This window comes from Aedes aegypti, unplaced genomic scaffold (genome assembly GCF_002204515.2).
Source record: "Aedes aegypti strain LVP_AGWG unplaced genomic scaffold, AaegL5.0 Primary Assembly AGWG_AaegL5_hic_scaff_11_PBJ_arrow, whole genome shotgun sequence".
NCBI classification, from domain to species: Eukaryota; Metazoa; Arthropoda; class Insecta; order Diptera; family Culicidae; genus Aedes; species Aedes aegypti.
The window spans coordinates 5,461-28,907 of NW_018734624.1; the positions used below are offsets into that span (position 1 = coordinate 5,461).

Below are 23,447 nucleotides of genomic sequence, written 5' to 3' on the forward strand. Positions count from 1 at the left end.
TTTCTTTTTTGTTGCTGTGAGAACTTGCTTAGCAATGTGTGATTTTCTGTTTTACTCTCCCTAAATTACTTTACTCTGACCTAATTGCATTTTTTGTTTTTTTTTTTTCTTGCTTTTTTATCTTAAGGTGTCCTTAAAGTATGTTTAGCATACATTGTAACTACGTTCACTCTTTCGCTCATTGACAAAACAATACTAAATTTGTTATGATAGTTTCCGTTAAAATAGATATATAGGACTAAACAACGTGTCCAGCAAATGGGAAAATAAACTAGACATTTACTGATTTCTCGTTTTGCTTCGCTACTTCAATCTCATTTTGCTTTCCTCTACTATGTATTCTTTAAAAGATTCTAGAGATCCTCTTTTACAAACAGGAGCGCACACAGTGAGCACCTAGGTGGAAGGAAGGTGTATCCTCTTCGGACCAATAAACGTAAGGGTAAATGACACTCATAATGGAAGAAGAAAGAAAAAATGCGGGTCTACAGTGTCGGCCAGGATTGAAATACAGTAGTATGTAAACTCCCAATAGTTTTCTAGTCAGAAATCAATCAGCACGTGAAATTTTAACAATTCCTCCTATGATGATATTAGGCAATCCTGGCATAACAGTATGTTTGGCAATGTGTTTTCTTTTCAATAGGTAACAGCTTAAGAAGTCGCGTTTCATCGTGCACCTAGCCTTTCACCTTGAAATGTGCCCCTGATCGATGTTCCTATCCGTTTTCATCGATAAATTATAAAAAGTATGTGAAAACGTTTTTAAGTATTTTATGTTTTCGCTTTTCTCCTTTTGTTTGTCCACGTTTAGGTCTTCGTAACGTGTTATTTTTTGTTTAAAGCAGTTTTCTTGTTTATCGTTAATTAATTTAAAAAAAAGTCCTATCTGCCAGTCTGCAGTTTGCTGTTCCATTTGCAAAAAAGAAATATCCTTTTTTCTTCAATGTCCAACTCATACACTCAAATTTTCTTTCGCTATCTGAATTACTTTAGATGGAAACTGTTGTGTTTGAGTTGCTGGCGGAATTGCATAAAGCTTCCGTCGTGTTTTTAATATTCCTCTCGTGTTTCTTTATCAAAACGTTTCTAGAGTCAGATAGGTAGTAGATAGTTACCTTACGTTACGATGTATGTTTTTATGGAGTTGAAATATTCAATATTACAGTTACGTTACGTTTCACATAAGATAATTATATTCACACAATGGATGCTTGTTTGATCCCTTTTACTGCTGCATGGTGCCATGCAGCAGTAAAAAGTGTAGCCTGTTGCCTGTAGTAGTAATTAATTGTGTTGAATTATTGATTTCGTTACTATTATTATTTTTATTATTAGTAATTTTTACCGACACGGGACACGCTGCTTCCTAAAGAGCGCTTTACACTGAAATGGTGTGTACGCTTGTGGGTGTGTATGTGTGTCTATTAGGTATGCTGCTTATGTACGTTGCTGAACTTGAACCGGATTTAGCGATTTGATGGATGGTACTGTAAAAAGAATAGAATATAAATTAGTATACTAGAACACACAATCGGCCACTATCATTTCTTCATTACTGTAACAGATGTAGCACATAACAGCTTTTACTTGTGTAAGGTTCAAAAAATGTGCATGACGTTAGTCGAGGAACTCAAACGTAGTGTCGTTGTCACCTTTTTTGTTTAAAGGGGGGAATCTGAGAACAGATCCCCTGAGAAGGGTCTACCCCGTTTGGCATAATGCCATTTGGCATAATGCCGTTTGGCATAATGTCGTTTGACATAATAGTCGTTTGGCATAATGGTCGTTTGGCATAATTTAAAAAGAAAGATACTGCAGTCATACAGTAGTATCCGGGACCATAAGATGCGACATAAAATATCATGTTCCTTTTATTTTAAATAACAAGGCATAACTTAGGCGTTGGACACATTTTTTTTGCTAAAACTGCCTTATAATCGGGTTTATTCTACGACTGGCGTGAGGTGACTATTGTCGGTGTCGTATAGCGAGGTGACAATTCTCGACTCGAGTGAAGTGACTCTCCATTTGATTTACACGGCGAGTCACTTCACTCGAGTCGAGAATTGTCACCTCGCTATACGACACCGACAATAGTCACCTCACGCCAGTCGTAGAATAAACCCAAATATCCCGGACATATGACTCTCGGAAGTCATGTATGATGTAATTCTAAAGAGCTTTATTGGATACACAGCGCAACAAAAATAACATTTTTGCGTGTCTCAAAGATCAAATTATGTGTCTCTAGTAGATTTGGGGGTTGCTGAATCTGATGCCGTTCTCAGAAATTGCCCAGCACGTCACAATTTTTAGCTACAGGTCGCCGAAGTTGTATAAAACATTGATTTTATCGATGTTTACCTAAAATTTGAAGTATATTTTATCAAACTTTTTTGTCATCTTATCCATCTAGCATGCAAAAGAGGACTTGAACTTTCATTTTAGATGTATCTTGATTGAAAATGCACGATTAAATTTAGATTAAACCGATTTTTTCAATATGCTTGTAGTCTCCATACTAAATTCTTTGTTTCTCTTGTATGGCAAAATACAATACTTTTCTAAACCATCAAAAAATAACTTTTCCGGGTCAAAAGTATTACAAAATTTGATGATAAGTATTGTTATACACATAAAGTTTGAATTCTGTGGCAAATTAAGTAAATAAATTGCCTTACAAGCTGGAAAACTTGCATGCAAGTTGGCTGAAATAGTCAATTTTTGCATTTTCAACAACCAATATCTCAAAAACTAGACGTGCTATTATATTTCTGTAAACGGCAATGGATTCAGCAACCCTTTATTAAGTAAATAGAGGTATTTTGATGCTGGAGACAAAAACGTGTTCCGCAGTGTATTGGTTTCCTTGAAAAATGTAGATTACAAGTATGGCCTAACAATAACTGACAACGGAATGTACGATTGCGAGCAATTCATCCACACCCCTTTGCTTAATGGAAAGAATTTGATTAAATTCAATATTTTTCACCATTATGCCAAACGACTGTTATGCCAAACGACCGTTATGCCAAATGGCATTATGCCAAACAGCTATTATGCCAAACGACTATATGCCAAACGGCATTATGCCATATGGAATGTAGATGCTTTTATTGCCTCGGATTAGTCATCTTGCTGTGAATTTTCAGTTATCAGTGATCTTTTGCATGCTGTCTGGAGGATAATAGAAGTGCTGAAATGCTTTTAAGTTTTCCAAAATACATTTTTTACTTTTGTTTACCCAAATTTCGACAAATTCATCAAACCAGCTAACACCTCTTATTTAACCTAAAAAAATACATTCAAAATTTATCAAATAATAATCAATAGGGAGACTTACGGCTTCGGCATCATTCGACTATTATCGGCAACCAAATTTCAAACGCCAAATACACAGTATTTTCCTATCAAAACACATCAATGAAAACATGCAGAAGATTCTTTGCTCTGTCCGCTTCCCACTGACGAGATTTCCCAGGCTGTACAAAAAATATCGCCAGAGATGTCATCAATTCAAGTGAAGACGCCTCAAAATGCGACTGATTTGAAGCTGCCGAACAGATTCGCCTGCAGTTGTTATGGGAAAATTGCCGAAGAGAATGAGGCTGCCGACAATAGTCACACTGATAAGAGATGTTCGCAGAGTTGTAAAAACGTTTCGAGATTGAGCAGCGCATAAATGTAAACAGACAAACACGGAATTTGCCTGTTAATGTCCGAGAAAATTACAAAAGAAGCGCGGCATCGGCTTAGACTGCCGAGAATACGTAAGTTCTCCTATTTAAAATTAAACAATACTATTTTTTAATTGAACAATATTTTTTCAAACAGTAAGAATCTCATTATTCAAGCATAACAAAATCGTTATACATATTTCCACTTTTCAGAAAGTCTGAAAAGGACCTAATTAAATGAATGGTTCATTCAAGAAACCACAAACTGAAACTTTTTGGACTTTTGTTCTTAAGGTTAAACATGAAAGTGGCAAAGCATCTAAGGTCTTGTTCTAAGTTTTGTGTTAGAGAAAGTAGAAAATTATTATTACCTATTATTTTTTTAAAGCTGCTTTTTAACCTTGGCGAGTTTACCCTTATGACAGAGCGCACAACGTACGGACTTCATTTTGTGCGGCTCATGAAAAGTTTAAAGATTCGTTTATATCTAGAGCGTTGAAAGTTATATAATCTTGAAGAACGGGCATACCAAGTCCAATTATTTCCATTTCTTCTATTTTATTTTCAAACTAACATTCAATAGAATTTCAAATTAAGAAAATGAGTGTATGTGCGATAGCTGGATTCTATGCATTAATGGATTTTTAATATCCGTTAGAACTGTTCTTTATAAAATTTAGCTTGAAGTTGAGTTTGAAGTTCACAATGAGAAAGCCTATTTCCACTAAATGATATATAAACGTTATTTCCATCGAGCAAAATGGGATTATTTCAAGCAAAACCCTTGGGTAATATTATCCAAAATATTAGAAAGATCCCATGAAAAACTTAAGGCATGATTCTCACAAAACCATTGACATGAATTTTGTAGAAAACTTGTGTATGATTTGTAGATGTTTTAGACAGGATTCTTACAGAATTTTAGCAGTATTTTCGATAAAATAAACACTGAATTCTCACAAAATCATGGACAGGGCATTGACAAACTTCTAAATGGGGTTCTGAGCAGAAAAACACTAGACAGCGATTTCACAGGTTCCTGGAAAATATTACAAAACAAATCTTAAGCAAGATTCTGACATAATGCTGTGCAAAATTTTCACAAAATCCTGCGTATAATTTTCATTTTAACCCTCTAATACCCAAATTTTTATTTTCGATTTAAATATTATTTTTCGTTATCTAAAATCGTTCTAAACACGTTCTGGGCAATTATTTATTTTTATTCGCGAATTTTTGAATTTTGGTTTTTGATTTTTATAATTTTTATTTTTGAACATCCCTAACTTTTTTCATTTTTTCTTGAAGCCTTTTCTGGTTGTTGATTTTTGGAAATAGTAAAAATTTTAATTTTTGTGGTACTTTTAAAAATATTACATTTTTAATTTTTTTTCGGAGCGTATTTTATTTTCCGTGTAACTAACGGAAAAACAGGTTTGAAATTATTTTGATACCACCTGGCTCTTCTTTTGTGATAGGTCGATCGTATAAAAATATAAAAAGTACGATTTTTATATTATACGTTAAATTAACCCCGGGCATTTATAGGATATATAAGAATACAATTTTTCAAACAATTTTCAAAATTACAAAAAAGTTTCAAAAAGTCATAAAAAACTTTTCTTATATGCGTGTTATGAGTCAAGGCTTAAGCCAAAAATAAAATAATTTTGATTTCCGAGCTACGAAAAAATACACAAAATTCCAAACTGTACCCCGTCTAAAGGCGGGGTTGGGTATTAGAGGGTTAACCTAGACAAATTTCTCGTAAAACCTTGGACAGATTTCTCAGAAAAGCCAGGACATCATTCTTTTAGAATCCAGAACAGGACTTTCAGGGACAAGTCACAGTTCTGAAAGAATTCTTTGTTGTTTTCTTATAAAAACTTGAATTCCATTCTCATAAAACTCAGGGTGAGATGCTCAAAAATACTCGGGAAAAGGGTTAAAAAGCAAGCATCTTTTTCAATTTTTCAACAAAAAATTTTATATGACTGACTTTTGTTCAGTTTTATGGAACATTTTTTTGTAAACTTAAAAAAATGGCCCACCACCAAATTTTAATGTTGAGATTTTACCCGTTTCTCAAAAAGGTTGGGCAGGCATACCTTAAGGTTTGTTATTGTTTCATTAGATTTTATTTCACTAGGGAATGTAGTTTTCTCGACAAATGATTCATATATATTTAAAAAAACTATTATTTTCAATTTAATCGAAAAAAATGTTTTATTTTTTCTGGTATAATAAAACCAGAAATGTCCTCCTTTTTCAAACCCAGCAATGCAAAATGAAATATCTTTCTGGTAAGCCTACTCAGACACTTATCTCCCCTGAACCACATTATGGTATTTCTTAGGGGAGGAATTCAAACTGGTTGTTGGACAGGCCGTCCGCACCTTTAGTATACGGTACTAGCTTGTTGAGAATCATCCTCTCCAATAACTTGCCCGTCGTATCTAGTAGACATATAGGTCTATACGCCGACGGGTTACCTGGTGGTTTCCCCGCCTTTGGTAATTACACCAATTTCTGTCGCTTCCATACATCCGGGAAGATTCCTTGGTCAATGCAGCGTTGCATCGTGGTTCTAAACATGTCCGGATCCGCATTCACGGCCGCTTTTAAGGCAACATTCGGGATACCATCGGGTCCCGGTGCCTTGTTTGACGCGAATGGTTTCACGACTTCTGCCAGCTCTTCGTCCCGTCACTCTCGCCACTCCTTCTCCTTCATCTGCTGCATACGGCGCTGGAGGCCATGGGCTTGTGGGATGGTGCGGAAAGAGTACATCGATTATCGATCGTAGCAAGTCGGGCGCTATGGCACCTTTGGTCTTAGCCATTATCACTCTGTAGGCGTCATCCCATGGAATCGAATTGGTACTCTTACATAGACTATCAAAGCATGCCCGTTTTCGACTCTTGATTTCCTTTTTGAGAGCCAATTTTGCCTTTCTGAATGCTGCACCGCGTTCTTCTCTTTGTGCTGCTGTGCGTGCGCGTTGCATTTCTCGGCATGGAAGCCTCACACGCTTGTGACATCACAGTAACTAGCTCTTCACCGTTTAGGCCCAGACTGTTCAGTTCGCTCAGGGCTTCAGTGATTACTTCGCCGTCGAAGTATTGGGCTTGGGTCGAATTACATCGCGCTGGTTTCCGCCCGCCTGGTATTATACTATAGCGACTCGATTGATGATCGCTATGAGTATAAACAGGAAGGTACTCACTGTACCCACATTTGACAGCTCTACATTTAATGCGGCCAAGGATTCCAACAATAGCTGGCCTCTTTATTGGTGCAGCGGCTGTCCCACTCCACTGTCCATGCATTGAGTTTTTCGTTTCTTCTCGGGACGGGATGCAATTCATGGCTACTGCTATTGCAATGCACGTACTAGCGTATTACAGGATTATTATTATTTACCGTGAGGGCCCCTAACTCTGCGCAGCTCCTAACTCTGCGCACTTTTACCAAAATCTGGTAAAATACTTAAATTTTTGTTTACATTTTTTTGTTCATATATTGCTACAATAGTAATAAAAAAGTACGCGAAGAATTTTCTTGACAAATTTACGTTTATTACTTTAATAACTAATAAAATAGCTTTAAAAATATTGAAAAACGTCCAAATTGACTGTCCGTTAGCAAAAATGCTAAGGGAGTACCTCATCACTTAAGTCATTTGAAGCAAATTAAAGAGAATATATTTCAGATTTTTAGTACGTAGGTACTAGTTTATTTATCAAGCAATCATCACTGGTAAATTGCAACTTTTTTTTCTTCATTTTCTTATTCTTCTTAAGTGCGCATAGTAAGGAACCATTCTTCAACTATGTTCCTTACTATGCGCAGCAGTTATAAAACGTTATTTTCAACAAACAATCAACCCTCCAGAGGTCGAAGGGAACCATCGACTTGAGGGGACCATCATAGTAAGGGAAGATTAATAATGACGTCCATCATATTTTAAGGATTTCTAAACTTCGTCCCCTCAATCCCTGTCGCGATTTTTGCATGCTTTTGCGACTCGTGTCACCTCACACGCCGCGCAGAATAGGCACGATTGATCTGCAATAGGAATCGTTCATTAATCGGACCCGAACCGTATCAAAGAAAATATGGTTTTTATATTTTCTAGTGAAAATACATAAACAGTCCAAGCTAATTTTCCTTTACACGCCAAGGGTGAACGCAAAAATAGACGTAGTTTGTACCCTTTTTGTATGTTGGTTTAGATTTTAGAAAACTAAGTTAATTACATGTTTTGGAAATCATATGATGATTTCGATTATTTTGAAAGTTGCACTTAATGGCATTCATTAACAGTAATTATCATGGATTGAATTATAGATAAAATTCACTTCATTTAGTAAAATTCTATTTTAGAGACATTCCACGCTCCATAAGGGACGTAAAGCCGTAAAGTAAGAAAATGAAGATTAATTCAGAGTTTAACTGCTAGTAATGCTTTTAGTAAAATACTTTAACTGTTATAAAGAATTTATCGAGTGCGCAGAGTTAGGAACCTAAATGCGCAGAATAAGGAGCATTGCAAAAATGAGTGCGTAGGGTTAGGAACACGGACACCCTTGAGAAAAATTAAAAATTTGCAATAAAAATCATTACTTAGTGAAGCTTTTATATTTTTTCCTTATACATAAGATCAATAAGTATTTGCTCCCAAAATTTCAGACTATTGTGTATTGTTTTCAATTAATTACAGCTGTTTAAAATTTGAAAAGCCTTAAGTGCGCAGAGTATGGGGCCTTGCACTCCGTACAGCTTCAAACGCGTTGAAAGTGGTCTATCGCAAGTTTTCGCAAAATAGTTTGTACCCTACTTGAAAGCTCTTGTGTTTGGCTTTCGAACGAACTTATTCTCATCGCGGGAATTCGCAGGCTACTAATGTCTTAGGGTACTTCTATAAAAAATAATATTTTTTTTGAACAATTTTAACTTTAATTCACTTTGAATATAATGAAAATTTTAATTCAACTCAGTTGTGCTTTATGTATACACAAACAACTTTTCTGAAAATACCATTGCGGCTTGAGCTCTCTTCAAATTCATAAATAGCTTGTGAAAAATGGATCGTAAATATTAATTTTCTTGAAAAATCATGTCCACGGTCCACTCAATGAGCTGTATAAAATTCAAATTCCAATGAATCTGCTCAGGGATTGAATCCTGAGAAAATTGAGAGAATCTCTCACGTATCGCTCTCTGTAGGGGCAATGGGGGCAATATGAACATACGGGGCAATATGAGCCACCCCGGTTTTGACCTCAAAAACAGTGTTTTAATGTCTAATGTCATTATGATCTGCTAAAGGATGCCTCAAATAGCCACCACAATAAAAACCGTAAGAATATTCGTTTGAACACTCAAGATATTTACAAAAATGTACAAATTTGTCCTTCGTCATGGAAAGCTTATAATTTTGTCAGTTTTTAATTAAGCCTATAAGACAATTATATTTATAATTCAGGTAAATTTTACCAATCCTTTGAAACTTCTAATCATAATGAACAGTTCGTGAGTAATTTCGATTTGTTCGTAAACAAAATTATTGAAAAACAATATATTATTTTCAAGATGAAGGGGCGGGGCAAAATGAGCCACCTAGATTTAAGCAAAACAAACGATGTTTTGAACATAAAAATGCATTGCCTAAATATACCAGATTATTTTTCTACTGCATAGCCATCTTTATGCACCATTACAAGTGGAACACTTTGCAAAAAATACGTTGAACTAAGTATCGCAATTTAGTACTAGTATAACATGGTCTGTTTACTATGTATTATGCATCTTTAAAAAATAAACCGCTAGAAACAATTATTTCAAGCAAAGCTAATACAATTTCCTTTCCAATAATGTACTCTTCACCACTAACTCTTCTCTATACTGTTTTAAATAAAAATCATTCGATTGAATGAGGTGGCTCATAATGCCCCATATGGTTGGTGACCACGTAGAAAAACATGGTTTTCCAAAAAGTTCCTGACATAATTTGCAAGTTTATGTTAACATTAATTATCGACGTAACATGGAAAATAGCATTTTATAGTACAACTCACTTGCATTTAAACCATAATTTTTGCTGTTTTTCTATGCATTTCATGACGTTTTCCTTAAGCGGATTGTATAACATTTTGCGGTAATCCACTTCGCGGTATACCATTTCGCGGTTTGTCATTTCGCGGTACGACATTCCGCAGTTAGTACCATTTGGCGGCATGTCAATTCGCGGTCAGTACTATTTCGCGATGTACTGTTTCGCGGTTTGGACTGAGAAGTTTCATCTATCCTAACAGAGCAATTTGAGGGGCTGCCTGTGTTCAAAAGAAGGGTAAATCACCGATGAAAATATTATAAGTGATAATGCCAACAATTTTCAGTGCAACTCGTAGGAAAAACCACACCGCGAAATGGTACTAACTGCAAGACGGTAAACCGCAAAATGATACAAACCGCGAAATGGTACACCGCGAAATGGTTGACCGCGGAATGGTTTACCGCGAAATGTCGGACAACCGCACAATTGCTATTGGAAGTTCATGGATTGTTTATCATGCCAGTAAAGAAAAACCCCTATCCCCAACGGTAAAAAAGCGAGAAAAATGGATTTTATCATCGCTCTCTCTTTGGGACTCTCGCTCGCTGCTTCCATTTATCAGACTTGTTACACCTTGCGATACAATGACGATCGTGGACCGCAACAGATGATATGTTTTTCTTTGCTTGCTTCGATCGTGCTTCATACTCAAATGAGAGCGAATTCTGCAATGCCTGAATCTGCTTCAAACTTTGGATTTGAACAACAGAAGTGTTCAGAAAGTCGGGAAAAGTATTACTGTTCGGATAAAACAACTTTGATTATTGAGGTTTTGGCCGCTCTCGGACCATTGTGCGCCGGTTGCAGTAAAGATGAAGACCGGCCAGTACAGAGTCTGCCTGGATGCCCGCCATCTAAACTCGCTCCTGCAACACACATGTTATAATTTTGTGTTTTATCAACTGATGAATGACCAAAATTAGTCATATATAAGTTGATAATACACAATTATAACATGTGTGTTGCTCGGGCGGTGATGGTGAACGAGGGGTATCCCATCCCACAAATATCGGCTATTATGAATAACCTCAGCGGGTGCAACTACGTATCAGCGATCGATCTGAAAGATGTATTCAGGTAACTACCTTAAGAAGAGAAATCCCGTCCGGTGACAGCGTTCACGGTACCACAAAGAGGTTACTTTCAATTTAAAGTGGTACCATTCGGGTTATGCACAGCGAGCCAGGCCTTGGCGCGGCTGATGACCTATCTCTTCGTAGATCTGGAGCCTCATGTGTTCCACTATCTCGATGATATCATCATCTGTTCAAGATCGATCGAAGAATACATCGAGATGCTTGAAAAGGTGGCCAAGCGGCTGAGGGATACCAGTCTGACCATATCTTGAGCCTACGGAATTTACGAACGGCGTCTAAGAACAACACATTTAGAAATGTCGCTGGAAAAACCAATCTTTGTTTGTTTTAAGGTGAAGATGCATCGAAGCCAAACCTCGAATTTTCAAGAGCACAAATCTTAAGAACCTGACAACCGTTAGTGCTGAAAATCTAATCGATTGGTCACCACCAGCGAGTGACCAGTAAGTAGCATTTTCAGCACAAACGGTTGTCTGGTTCTCTAAATTTGTGCTCTTGAAAATTCGCGGTTTGGCTTCGATGTATCTTCACGTTAAAGGCGTTTTATGAAGTGAAGACATGGAACTTGTTAGGATGCACAAAACGTATATCCGTCTGAGATATCATTGCGGAAAAGCGTCGAGAATGAATTTCTATCACTTAGCGAAGTTATTACCGCAAGAGAGGTTCGATGAAGATAAATCATCATGTCAGTTAAGCTCGTATTAAGAAACAGAACAGTATTGCTGTTTGCGTTTAACGTGCAAACCTTGGCTAACTAGACTTCAAATGCGGTAACACACAGCATTCAAAGGATACTTAGCAACCATGAGCCATATCACCGCCAACCTAGCAAAGAAAATCAAACTTTGACTTCGCCTTCCTTGTGAAAAATCTTACCGCATTTGATATTTGCGTTTCAAACGCACACAGCAATATTGGTTTCATTATCTCTTGAGTAATCCCCAGTCTCACCATAATAACGCGATTTCTTTTAAAAAAGAGAATAGTTGAACCCACAAGACAACGTTATCTACGAAACAAATTGTTAGAAACGTAGATCGCGTTATCGCCAAACATGACACTTCCAGCATACTTGCTAGTTTTTAGACCATCCATGAAGAATATAGTTTTTATTTTATGCATCGTTGAATACAACTCTCACGGTGGCGGTCCTGTGCTGTCCACACGTCGCATTAACGCCCACCCAAACAACTAGGAGACGCATTCCCTCTATCAGTTAGAAACACACATACACAGAGGCACCCGGGGCCGGACAGAGTGCAGAGATTTCTCAGGTCAGAGGAAGTGTAAGTCAACAAGAACAACGCAAGTAGGGTTTAATTTTTTCGATTTTGGAAAATCGTACTTTTATTCCATTTGTGTTACATCGTTTTTGCCTTGGGAACATCACCTGTCTGTTCGATTACTATTCTTTTTAGGACTAGAAAAAAGTGAATAGCGGGAACACAAATTCATTGTTGTATGATTTCGTTTCATATTGTTTTCCTTTTCTCTGCAGTTTTACTCATTAATGTTTTTTTTGTTTGTTTGTTAATCAATATAGAACTATATCACATCCTACGCGCGAAAAGAAAACGAAAAATTCAAAAACCAGCAGTCATAGCCACTCTCGCTACGGCCGATTGTTTAGGTATTAATGTGTATGTATGTGTGTGTAATGCATTTTGTTTTCTTCTTGTTTCAATAATAGATAGAGAGAGATTGGCAAATATGATTTCGAGTCGATAGTAAAATGATATTATGTTTGCTTTCTAAATGTTGGATTCTAGCCGCATGGCTGTCTGTCTCTATGTCCTAACGTCGTCCTCCGTAGGTGCTGCCAGGACCGCCCCCGTAAGAGTTGTTGCTACTTACGTTTCCATTGCCAGATCGCTGACCACCTCCGGTTACGCTGCTTCGATCTGATCGCTGATATCCACCGCGACCACTACCGCCACCTCCGGCACCGACTCCACCGAGGCCGCGCTGGCCCGAACCACCACGGTTCATATTTCCCTGTGGGCCGCCAGGGCCTCCACGCTGTTGACCTCCAGGGCCACCGGGACCGCCACGTGGTCCACCGCTTCCGTTGCCTCCGAGATTGCTGCCACCCATACGGCCACCAGTCTCACCGGGACCGCGCATCCGAGTTTTCTTTTCCTCCACATTCAGCTTCTGACCATCGGGAGAGTTATCCGGGAAGTACAGGGGCTACGGGAAGCAAACGATTAGTCTGATGTACATCATCTTCAAGAAGGGGGGGTTTATCTCTTACCGTATCCGCTAGACAGCTCTGCACCGAGGAGGGATCCTCGTACGTGATGAAGCCGTAGTTTGGCGGGGCACGCACTCCCGGAACCTTGGCTCCCGGTTTCGAGTGGATGCGCAGGTCAACAACTGTGCCATACTTGGAGAACAGCGACGACAACTCCTCCTCGGTAGCATGATGTGGAATGTTGCCCAGGAAAAGTTGGTGGTTGTCTCCGAACTGGGAGCTGCTCTGCTGGCGACGATCTGGAACGAAAAGTTTATTCTTTGTAGTCGAATAGTGGTAGTTTCTCAGGGAAATCTTCAAAGAATTACTTTGGCTTTATGATTTCTCTAGCAATTTTATCATAAAAAAATAATTCGGACATTTTACCTGGGACAGTTTTACCCAGTAGTTGCAAACGCTTTTCCAAGAAGGTAGGAAAGCATCGCACAGATGCTGGAAAGCTTCCCCCAGAAGCTGAGAAAGGTTCCCCAGAAGCTTGGAAAGTTTCCTCATAGACTTGGAGAGCTACTTTCAGAAGCTGGAAAAGCTTCTCCTAGAAGCTGAGAAATCTTATTCTGGAAGCTGAGAAAGCTTCCTTCTATAAACAGAGAAAGCTTCTTCTAGAAGCTGGGAAAGCGTCCCCCAGAAACTACAGAGTGCTTCTTCCAGAAGTTCAGCTGAAAAAGCTTCCCCCAGAAGCTTGGAAAACTTCTTAACAAAAGTTTAAAAAGTTTCCTCACGTAAGCTTGGAAAGCTTCTTTCAGAAAGCTTAGAAAGCTTATCCTAGAAGATGAAAAATCTTCCTACAGAAGCTGGGAAAAGCTTATCCCAGAAGCTGGTAAAGCTTCCCACCGAAGCTGGAAAACCTTCACGCAGAAGTAGGAAAAGCTTTCCCTAGAAGCTATGGAAAGACAGAAACTGAGAAAGCTGCTCCACAAAAGCTCGAAAAGTTTCCTCATAGAAGCTTGGAGAACTTCTCTCGGAAGTTGGAAAAGCTTTCCTTAGAATCTGGAAAATCTTCCTACAAAAGCTGGGAGAAGCTTCTCCACAGAAACTTGCAAAAGCTTCTCCTAGAAGCTGGGAAGACCATCCATTAGAAGCTGGATAAATCTTCCATCAGAAGCTGGAAACACTTTCCACAGAAGCTTGGATAACTTCTCTCAGAGGCCGGGATAGCGTCTCTAAGAAGCTTGGAAAGCTTTCCATACAAGCTGAAAAAAGCTCCCCCAAAAGATGGAAAAGCTTCCCACAGAATCTACAATATGTTCTTCTAAATGCTGGTAAACTTCCTCAGCATCTCTACAAAAATTTAGAAAAATTTCCCACAGAAGCTGTTGAAGCTTCCCACAGAAGCTTGAAAAGCTTTTCGACAGAAGCTTGGAGAGATTTTCTTAGAAGCTTGAAAAGCTTCTCACACAAGCTGGAAAAAGCTGCCCACAAAAGTTACAGAATGCTTCCCCCAGAAGCCGGTATAGTTTCCCACAAAAGCTATGAAAACTTCCCACAAAAGCAAAATACTTCTTTCAGAAGCTGGGAAAACTTCTACCAGAAGCTTGGAAAGCTTCTCCACAGACACTTAAGAAAGCATTCCACAAAAACGGAGCAAAACTTCATTAGAAGCAGGAAAAGCTTCCCACAGAAGATTGGAAAGCTTTTTCACAGTCATCTGGAAAAGCTTCTCCTAAAAGCCGGAAAAGTCTCCCACAGAAGCCGTGAAAATTTTCCCTCAGAAGCTGGAAAAGCTTCCCACAGAAGTTACAGAATGCATCTCCCAGAAGCCTGTCTAGCTTCTTGTGGGCTTTGAAAATTTTCCCCAGAAGCTACAAAATACTTCTTCCAGAAGGTTGGAAAGCTTCTCTACGGACACTTGAAAAAGCTTTCCACAAAAGTGGGGGAAAGTTTCCTCAGAAGCTGGTGAAGCTTCCCACAGAATATTTACTTCCAGAGGCTTTGAAAACTACTCACAGAAGTTTGGATATCCTAGAGCTTTGAAAGCTTCTCTCAAAAGCTGAAAAAACTTTCAAAATTTTCTTCAAGAATAGCTTCTAAAATTTGTTCAGGAATTGGACCACTGATTTTTCAGTTTTCCATGAGAATTCTTTCATTTTTTTTTGTTCAGGATGCACTCAAGAATACAACTAGTTATTTTTCCTGGATTGCTCGGAAGGGTCTGGTACATTTGGCATAACGCTGTTTAGCATAAAGGTCATTTGGGATAAACGAATTTCTTCAAAAACAGTCATATTTTGAAAGAATGGATATAATTCTAGTTATGCCAAATGACTATTATGCCAAACGGCGTTATGCCAAATCGCTTTATGACTAATGACCCGCTCCGAAGATTCTACCTGAAGTTGTATAACGCTATGTAATATCTACTGGAGTAATTACCAAACGACACGGCTGAAAAAATCATAGAATGGTCCCTGAAGAAATTTTCCGAAACAATTCTTGGAGGAATTATGAGAGAACTCCGGGGAATTTATAGAGAAACCTCTATGAAAATAGCTTGAAGAATTGAATCAAAGCCTTTTTCAGCAGAATTTCTGTATGATTTAAATGAAAAATAAAACGGGTAAAAGAATTACCTAACGAATATGTGTATTTGTTCAGATTTCCGTTCAGGTATTTATCCGAAGATTTCTTCAGATTTAGTTGATCCAGTATTGACTTTTTACGAACTTTCCAAGAATAACTCAATTACTACAAAGATTCCTCTAGATATTTGTTCATGGGTTTGATCAAAAATTCTTCTCAAGATTCTTTCAGAAATTCCTCATGAAAGTCATCTGCCTTGGCGGAATGATTACTTAGATTTCCTCCTAGATTTTCGGTTCGACTTCATCAAGAATTCATCCAGTATTTTTATTAGGGATATCTTTAGAAATTACTCAAAATATTCCTCCGTTCTTCCAAAATTTTCTTTTAGAATTTCTTCTAGATATCGTGCAATAATCCCTGGATGAATTCATTGAGCCATTCCTGGAAGAGCCAATGGAAAAATGTTTAAGGAAAATCTATGAAAATGGCTGGAAAAATGAATTGAAAAAAAGCCATAGGAACCCTTCGAGGTATTCTTATATTTTTTTCTGCAATACCGTAAAACGGGGCGAATAGAAAAAGTGGGGCGAATAGAAACAAAGCGACCTTTAGTTAAAAATGCGACTATTATGCAATGATAAACTTTAGAAACCTACAGAAATAATTTTTTTTCATTAGTTCAATAACAACAGAGTATCGCTAAACTATTTTCAAATTAAAAAATTTGCTACATTTCTCATTAAAAATTTGAGAAGAAAATATTGAAATCTCAATCATTTTTGATAGCTTGAAACATCCGCCATTTTGGCTGATTTCAAAAATGATCTAAAATTGAACTTGGTTTCAAAAATTTTAATTTTTTTCTTCACTGAGTAAATACATGTTGATATTTCTTCAAGATGCAGTTAAAAATGTGTTTATTTTCCCATTTAAATAAAAAAAGTATTGATATTTACTGAACAATGTTTCTATTCGCCCCATTGCGGGGTGAATAGAAACATACAACATTTTCATAAATATTTGTACGATATAATTTTTATTTTTTAACAGCGATTGGGGTCTTAGTAAAGGAAGACGCGACCCATATTTAAGACTAATAAAATTGGATTTTATCCACACGGTTTAAGTTGTACACATTCAAACATGTCGGAAAGTGTTTCTATTCGCCCCATTTTACGGTAATTCCAAAATGAGTTTCTTCTACCATACAATCATAGCATAAACTTTCGTGGATTTTTCAGGGAGATTTCCTGTAGAAATATTTGAAGGGTATTCCATAGTAACATTTGGAGATCTCGCTTGAAGAATTACTGAAAGAATCTCTGAAGGAAATCAGAGAGTTCTAATGAGATTTTTGGAGTAGCTAATCATTGTGAAATTCAATGAAGGTTTCAGCTTTGAACTGCTGTAGGAATCCCTGGGGCATATTCTGGGAGAGTTTTTTCCAAGCATTGCATGAGAAATTTCTGGACCAATTCCTGCAGTGATCCCAGAAGGAGTCTCTATTATTGAACAAATCTCTAAAGAATCCCTGAGGGTTATCCTTGATTTTGCGGTAGATTCGAAATAATTCCCGAATTTATAGAGCCTCAAGAATTCAGTATTGAATTATCCATCGATGAACTGAATTCACTCGGTCCAAAATTTTAGACACTAGGGCGGGGCCAGAACACGTAATGGTTAAGTCACTAGGGAGAACATCTGACCTTAGTAACCATTATTCTTATAAACAGACTTGAGGCCTTCAATTAAATATAGGCTTTTTAGAGACTTGTATTAAAATAGTGATCTAAGTTTCAAAAACAAAAAAGATCTGCTATCAGTTCCGAATCAAGTTCGTTAGCGATAAATCAAGTCACTCACCTTCGCCATCGCTGTTGTAGCTTCTCTGATAGCTTGGCCGGCTATCTTGCGGTCTGAGAGAGCTCTGTCCACCACTGGATGGGCCACCATTGCCTCGGATCGGTCGCTGTTGGTTTTGCATTCGCTGGGGCATCGGTCCCTGCCCGCCCATGCCCTGGTCCTGCTGCGACATCTGTTGCTGGCTGCGATCGTACTTGCTGGCACCACCCAGTCCTCCGGAAGTGGGGCCACCATTGTTGGAGCTGGAGCTTTGCAGCGAAGACGACGGCGGTGGCGACATTACGGTTTGACGTCCAGCGGCAACGTTGCTGTAGCCTTGCTGGTGATGGGACTGCTGCTGTTGCTGGTGGTGGTGATGGGACGAAACGGAAGCGAAACTCAACGGTCCGGGTCCACCGGCTCCGCCAGACTTGACCAAGTTAGCGTAGGTTTTCGGCTCGTTGGACAGTTGTTGCTGCGGTACAGATTGCTGCTGATGCTGTTGTTGCTGATCGTTCAGGTCCGACTGGCCGTGGTGATGATGGTGGTCATGAGAATCGCTAGCCTCGGCGGGGGTTGGGTCGTTCATCGAGGGCAAAGCGGAGTCCAGTTCGTTCATCGACAGAGAGCTTTGAATCGGTTCCGGTTCGGCGATCGGGGTTGCTTGAGGCTGCTGCTGCTGTTGTTGGGGAACGGTTTGCTGTGGAATGGTTGGTTGTTGGATTTGCTGGGGTTGAAGTTGCTGAGGGGTGGATTGTTGAGGTTGGACCACTTGTTGTTGTTGCTGGGCGAGATGTTGGATTGGATCAACTGTTGGCATTCCGGTGGCGACGCTTGGGACTTGTTGCATGACTGCGGTCGGGTTTTGCTGAGGGACAGCACCAACCGAAGATTGCATCAGCTGGGTAGTGGTTTGGGTTGGGACGGTTTTCAGCAGATCGTCGTGAACTCCATTCAGCTGTTGTTGCTGCTGCTGCTGCTGTTGTTGGGGTTGTTGAGCCTGTTGCGGTTGAACGTAGCTTGGGATGATACCGGTAGGGGCAGCACTCATCACTCCAGGAGGATAGTACAGTTGTTGCTGCTGCTGCTGAGGTTGTTGTGGCTGTTGCTGCGGCTGACCGAGAGCCGGAGCTATGCCACCAGCAGAAGCGACAACATTGCCCTGCACTGACTGTTGATCCACCACGGCATTGTTGGTGTCCACTTCACCGGCGTCTTCCTCGCCAGAACGATCGTTCTCATCGATTTCGTCGTCCGAGTAGATGTCCTGGTAGCGGAAGATGTCGTTATGGACGTAATACTTCTTCGGCGATTGGGCGGCCAGCACGAAGGTTTGCGTGAAACGACGCATCGGTTGTCCATCGTTGGACAGTTCACCGGTCACCTGGACAACCACTCCGTTGCCGAGGGTAGCCTGCGAATCGACCTGGCTGATCTTGGCATGACAGTCGCGAAAGTTCAACTGCTGGATCTTGTTATGGATCTGCTTCTGGCCGATCACCAGCGTGGCTTCCTGATTCTTCGTATCCAAACCGCCATGGACAAAGCTCGACGAGTTGTTGTAGAAGCTGGTATGATGATAAATAGATTAGATCTTTCTAGATAATGTGAAAGGTACAATTTCCACTTACCGGTGCAGGTGATCCGGCGCCTTGTTCAGCAGGGTGTAATATTGGCGCACGAACTCGCGGCCAACGCTTTGCGGTGAAGGTTGTGCTTCCATTACCATTTCCCAAGAACTACCAACAGTTGATTTTCAGCCTACGAAAGATGGGAGAGCATGTTTCAATTAGAGTGCGATCGATTATTTATCTCATCTGCAAGCAATTACTGCGACTGAACCCGCCGAACGGTAATGCGTAGTAGGGAGAAATCTGAAAATCGTAAACATTTGCCGGCTCAAACTAGAAATTTCTTTTGGGCCCTACTCTCGAAACGACAGCACGCAAGCAAGGCAAGGTATTGTACGTCGTGTTCTTTGTGTCTAAAGCAAAGCATGGGTCTCATAAGTGGATCGATTCCGTGGGAGAACAAACAGGTAGGCGTTCGTCGCAGGCTCGTTTGGTATCAGAATAAGGTCAATAGACGATTGTCGCCCGAAGACGACGCACGTTGCGTGTGGGAAACGGTGTCAGTTCGTCTGAGATGAAATATCCACAACAAAGACTCCCATTTCCGGTACCTTGAGAAGGTAACAACAGAGCACCGGGAAAGACATCAACCCACCAGGCAAGAAAACGCATGGTTTGTGGTATACGCGAGAAGAGTGTGTAATACTTTTAATAGAGCTATGGGCTGCCCATACTCTCTTCTCTTCCCACTTCATTCTACAGTGACTCAAATTCGTATTCGTACAGGGCACTGTTTTCACATAAAGTAGGTAACTTATGACTTCGCGTCAAAAGCCATTGGTAACTCGTAGCTCGTTATTTTTAAGCAAATGACTGGACCATTATAAAAACTATCACCAATGGGAGATAGATGAGAGGATATCCATTTTATCGTAGCATTGTTAAATAACATGTAACTAAATCCATTCCTTTGCTCAGTAACAACAGGCTACCGCTACATACTAGGTTACCAAATGGCTTTTAGGACAAAATCTTAAACTAGGCGAGAAATGGTACATCGAATTCGAACTACTTTATCCGATAATGCCCCATGCTCCTTCCCAACATTTGCTTGTATAAGCCTATATTGCGTTCATCACACAAGCACTTTCCTAAGCAATGTTGCTCAACTGGTCACTGTGTACCCCAGCAGCAATCAGCCCTTACCGTAGTTTTTCAGTTTATTAGGGCTTGTTCACAAATTTCATAACGCTGAAGGGGGTGGGTGGGTGTTCTGCTGGTGTTACGGCTCATACAAAATTTATTGTATGTTCATATAAAAAGCGTTACGAGGGGGTGGGTGGGTGTCAAAAATGGCCATTTTCAGCGTTATGAAATATGTGAATGAACCCTTAGAGCCCTGATTACTATCAAGCTATGAGAAGACCTGAAAGGCTACTAAAGAGCGTGAAGTGAAGAACGGAATAGTTTGATTAAAAGATCCTCATTTCCTATATTATTTTATCATTCACTATCACACTCAGGCAAATGGACTATCGATAAACATAGGAACCCCTTATGAAAATTCGCCACAAGAAATCGGATTGAAATTGCCTTATGAAACCAGAAATTGAAAACAAAAAACGTTTTCGCGGCAACCTGGGATCGAACCAAGAACCTTGCGATCGATAGGCCCGAGCGTACACCACGCGCCTATCGACGCCTTGATGTGGAGTGATGACGATACATAAAGCGTTCGTATTGCAATATTCGTTCCACCTTTCATAAGGCAAAATGTATGAATTCGATAGGGGATCATCCAAAAATGACGTCCATCATTAGGGGGAGGGGGGGGGGGGGTCTACGAAAGTGTGACAGTACGTGTTGAAGGTATTGGAAAAAGCGTGACAGAGGGGGGAGGGGGGGTCTAGAAATCTCAAAAAACGATGGACGTCATATTTGAATCGTCCCTAGTCCAGTTCGCTGCGTGCACATAATCGCCTCAAAGCTATCAAAGCTACACAGACAGATATTATTTCACGATGCTTCTTCACTGTGACACCGTCCAACCCTGATCTTGGGGAGACCAGGGGAGAAGCATGTTAAAGTTATGCCAAAATAATTTCGAGAATCGGGTTGTTCAGTGAAGAAAAGTTCACAGTTTTTGTTTTGTAACTTGACCGCAAGAGCCACGATTCTATTGCACATCAATATCTTAATGTTTATATTATAAATGATTGAATATGATTTCAATCCGTCGACTCAATGACATTTCAATTTATTTACATAATGACAGCTCGTCCCGCATTCAATTTGCCGAGGGGTGATTCAAAAGTGATTTCCATACTACTTACAAATGTGTTTCAGGTCACGCAAAATTGTGAAACTTTGGGATCTAGCTAACTTTTTAACATAGATTCAGAATATGTAAGAAACTGGATTCCCCTAAACTAGCCAATTCAAAGATGATATTGTGATGTTATTTGGAACTTGTTCTGAAAACAGTGCCCTGTGCGAATACGAATTCGAATCACTGTATCCCCTGTGCTTGCTGGGGTGCTGGATTGGCCACCATTCGTCGCGATTTGCTGTTCGCGATGGTGTGCGTGACGGTCCCGATTGTGGCAAACACCGAGAGAACTTTACGTCGCATCCCATCCCATGGCACATGAAGTTTGTGTTTGGATTTCTGCAACTTGACCGATCGCTTTCGGTGGCGTAGATTTTCATTTAAGCTGATTAGCTTCGTCAATGCAAATCTAAGTCACCAATCGGATGATAGTTTTTATGTCATAGTCGCATGAGAACTGCCGAACTATCTTATAATGTTTTGCTAGTACAAATATAACAGTGTTCGTACAGTGGGCTGTCTTCTATTTATTTGCATAAATTCAATATATCTCACTATAGTTTTCATTGCGACAACAGGTGAAACGAACTTAGATCTTCATTAGATGATGAAAACTCGGTGGAGAACTTTTGATCTAATGGTACAACCACAGACAAACAGATTTAACATTTAGCACAAATCAAGCGTGTGCTAGAATAAGGGCGTAAGTCGCATGATCGATTTCTCTTCATCGATCCTCTCTTCTATTAATAGAGGTGACAAGGAGCAAGTTTATCAGCATTTTTTCTCCACAGGACGCAAGATTGCATCGCTGCCTTGCGTCCTGGAGTGAAAAAGTGCTAACAAACCCGCATCTTGTCACCTTTATTCACAGAAGAGAGGATCGACGAAGAGAAATCGATCATGCGACTTACGCCCTCATTCTACCACGCGCTTGAAATTCCCTAAAAATCAATCGCCTAGTACACACCATCATCATCTGGTGAGTGTGTAGCACAGGGTTTCCCAACCGGTGATCCGCGAACCCCTAGGGGGCCGTGACGACTTCCCAGGGGGTCCGCGAAGCCACTGAAAATAAGGATCGTTTTATCTCGATTGTTGAATAAATGTGAATAATGTTCCACCTAATATTGCCAGAAGAATTAATTACTGGGTTGAATTTGAATATTGTTGATACCGGTAACCCCGTTGCTTTGACCGCTTTTAATCTGAAAACTTTTTAATTTGACCCCCGCTAATTTTCACATCGTTGAAATTAAAAATGGCTCAAACGTCATTTAGCTCATGGAATGCAATGAAATGAAAAGGAACGTTATGAAATGGGACGCAAAATCAAAACAAAACAGTCAACGAGGTGACACGTTTTTTCGTTGTGCGTAAAGTGACTAGATCAAATTAAAAATGAACCCCGATGGTTTGCATGAGGTATCGTTTAAATTAGCGGGGGTGCACGGTATTCGAAATACATATATTCACAATGTAATCGTTTTAACAACACAAACATTAAAAAAATACTTGCCATGTCATTTTGTCAATGAGAGCTTGAAAAATAAATTAAGATTGTTTCTGGAGAAATTCATAGATAATTTATAGCATATTTGCGGTTTAATCCTAGGCAGCTTTTCTACCTTCCTGTCGAGCGAGATCTTTGAATAATTCCGAATTGACAGGATTGAATAAGAACGAATAAAATTCAATCCTTCTTCCACACAAATTATCACGATGTTTGATGAGATTTTCGACTGATATACGACATAGTGAGTTTTGGAACATTTCTGCGAAGATTTTGAACGAAAATCTGGTTGTGGAGAATTTTTAACAATTTTACACAACGTCAATAATTGGCTCTTAAGAAGCTCATTATCAAGTTGTTTGTATTTGTGTTTGGCAAGATATTCTCGGATTTCTGATGAAAAAGTTGGGGGATACCCTGAGAAAATCTTCAACTAACTCCTGGGAATATTCTTAATGAATTGTTGGCGAGATATCTGAGGGGATGTTGCCAAGTAGGGAAGAGTTTCTTATTTCTAGTG

At 39.5% G+C, this 23,447-nt stretch overlaps 1 protein-coding gene across 2 annotated transcripts; it reads right to left on the reverse strand.

Annotated features, from left to right (window-relative positions):
• Positions 1-19,315, reverse strand: LOC110680330 (ras GTPase-activating protein-binding protein 1-like). Of its 2 annotated transcripts, XM_021856154.1 has the most exons (5): positions 19,146-19,315; positions 17,536-19,082; positions 13,153-13,391; positions 12,753-13,088; positions 1-1,490 (listed from the first exon to the last, which is right to left on the reverse strand). In XM_021856154.1, the coding sequence occupies exons 1-5, from the start codon at positions 19,241-19,243 to the stop codon at positions 1,470-1,472; spliced, it is 2,241 nt and encodes a 746-aa protein (XP_021711846.1). In that variant the 5' UTR covers positions 19,244-19,315; the 3' UTR covers positions 1-1,469. The 2 variants fall into 2 exon arrangements, with proteins under 2 accessions (XP_021711846.1, XP_021711845.1); XM_021856153.1 differs by lacking the exon at positions 1-1,490 and having other exon boundaries at positions 12,214-13,088; positions 19,146-19,314.
• Between the last annotated feature and the right edge of the window lie 4,132 nt (positions 19,316-23,447).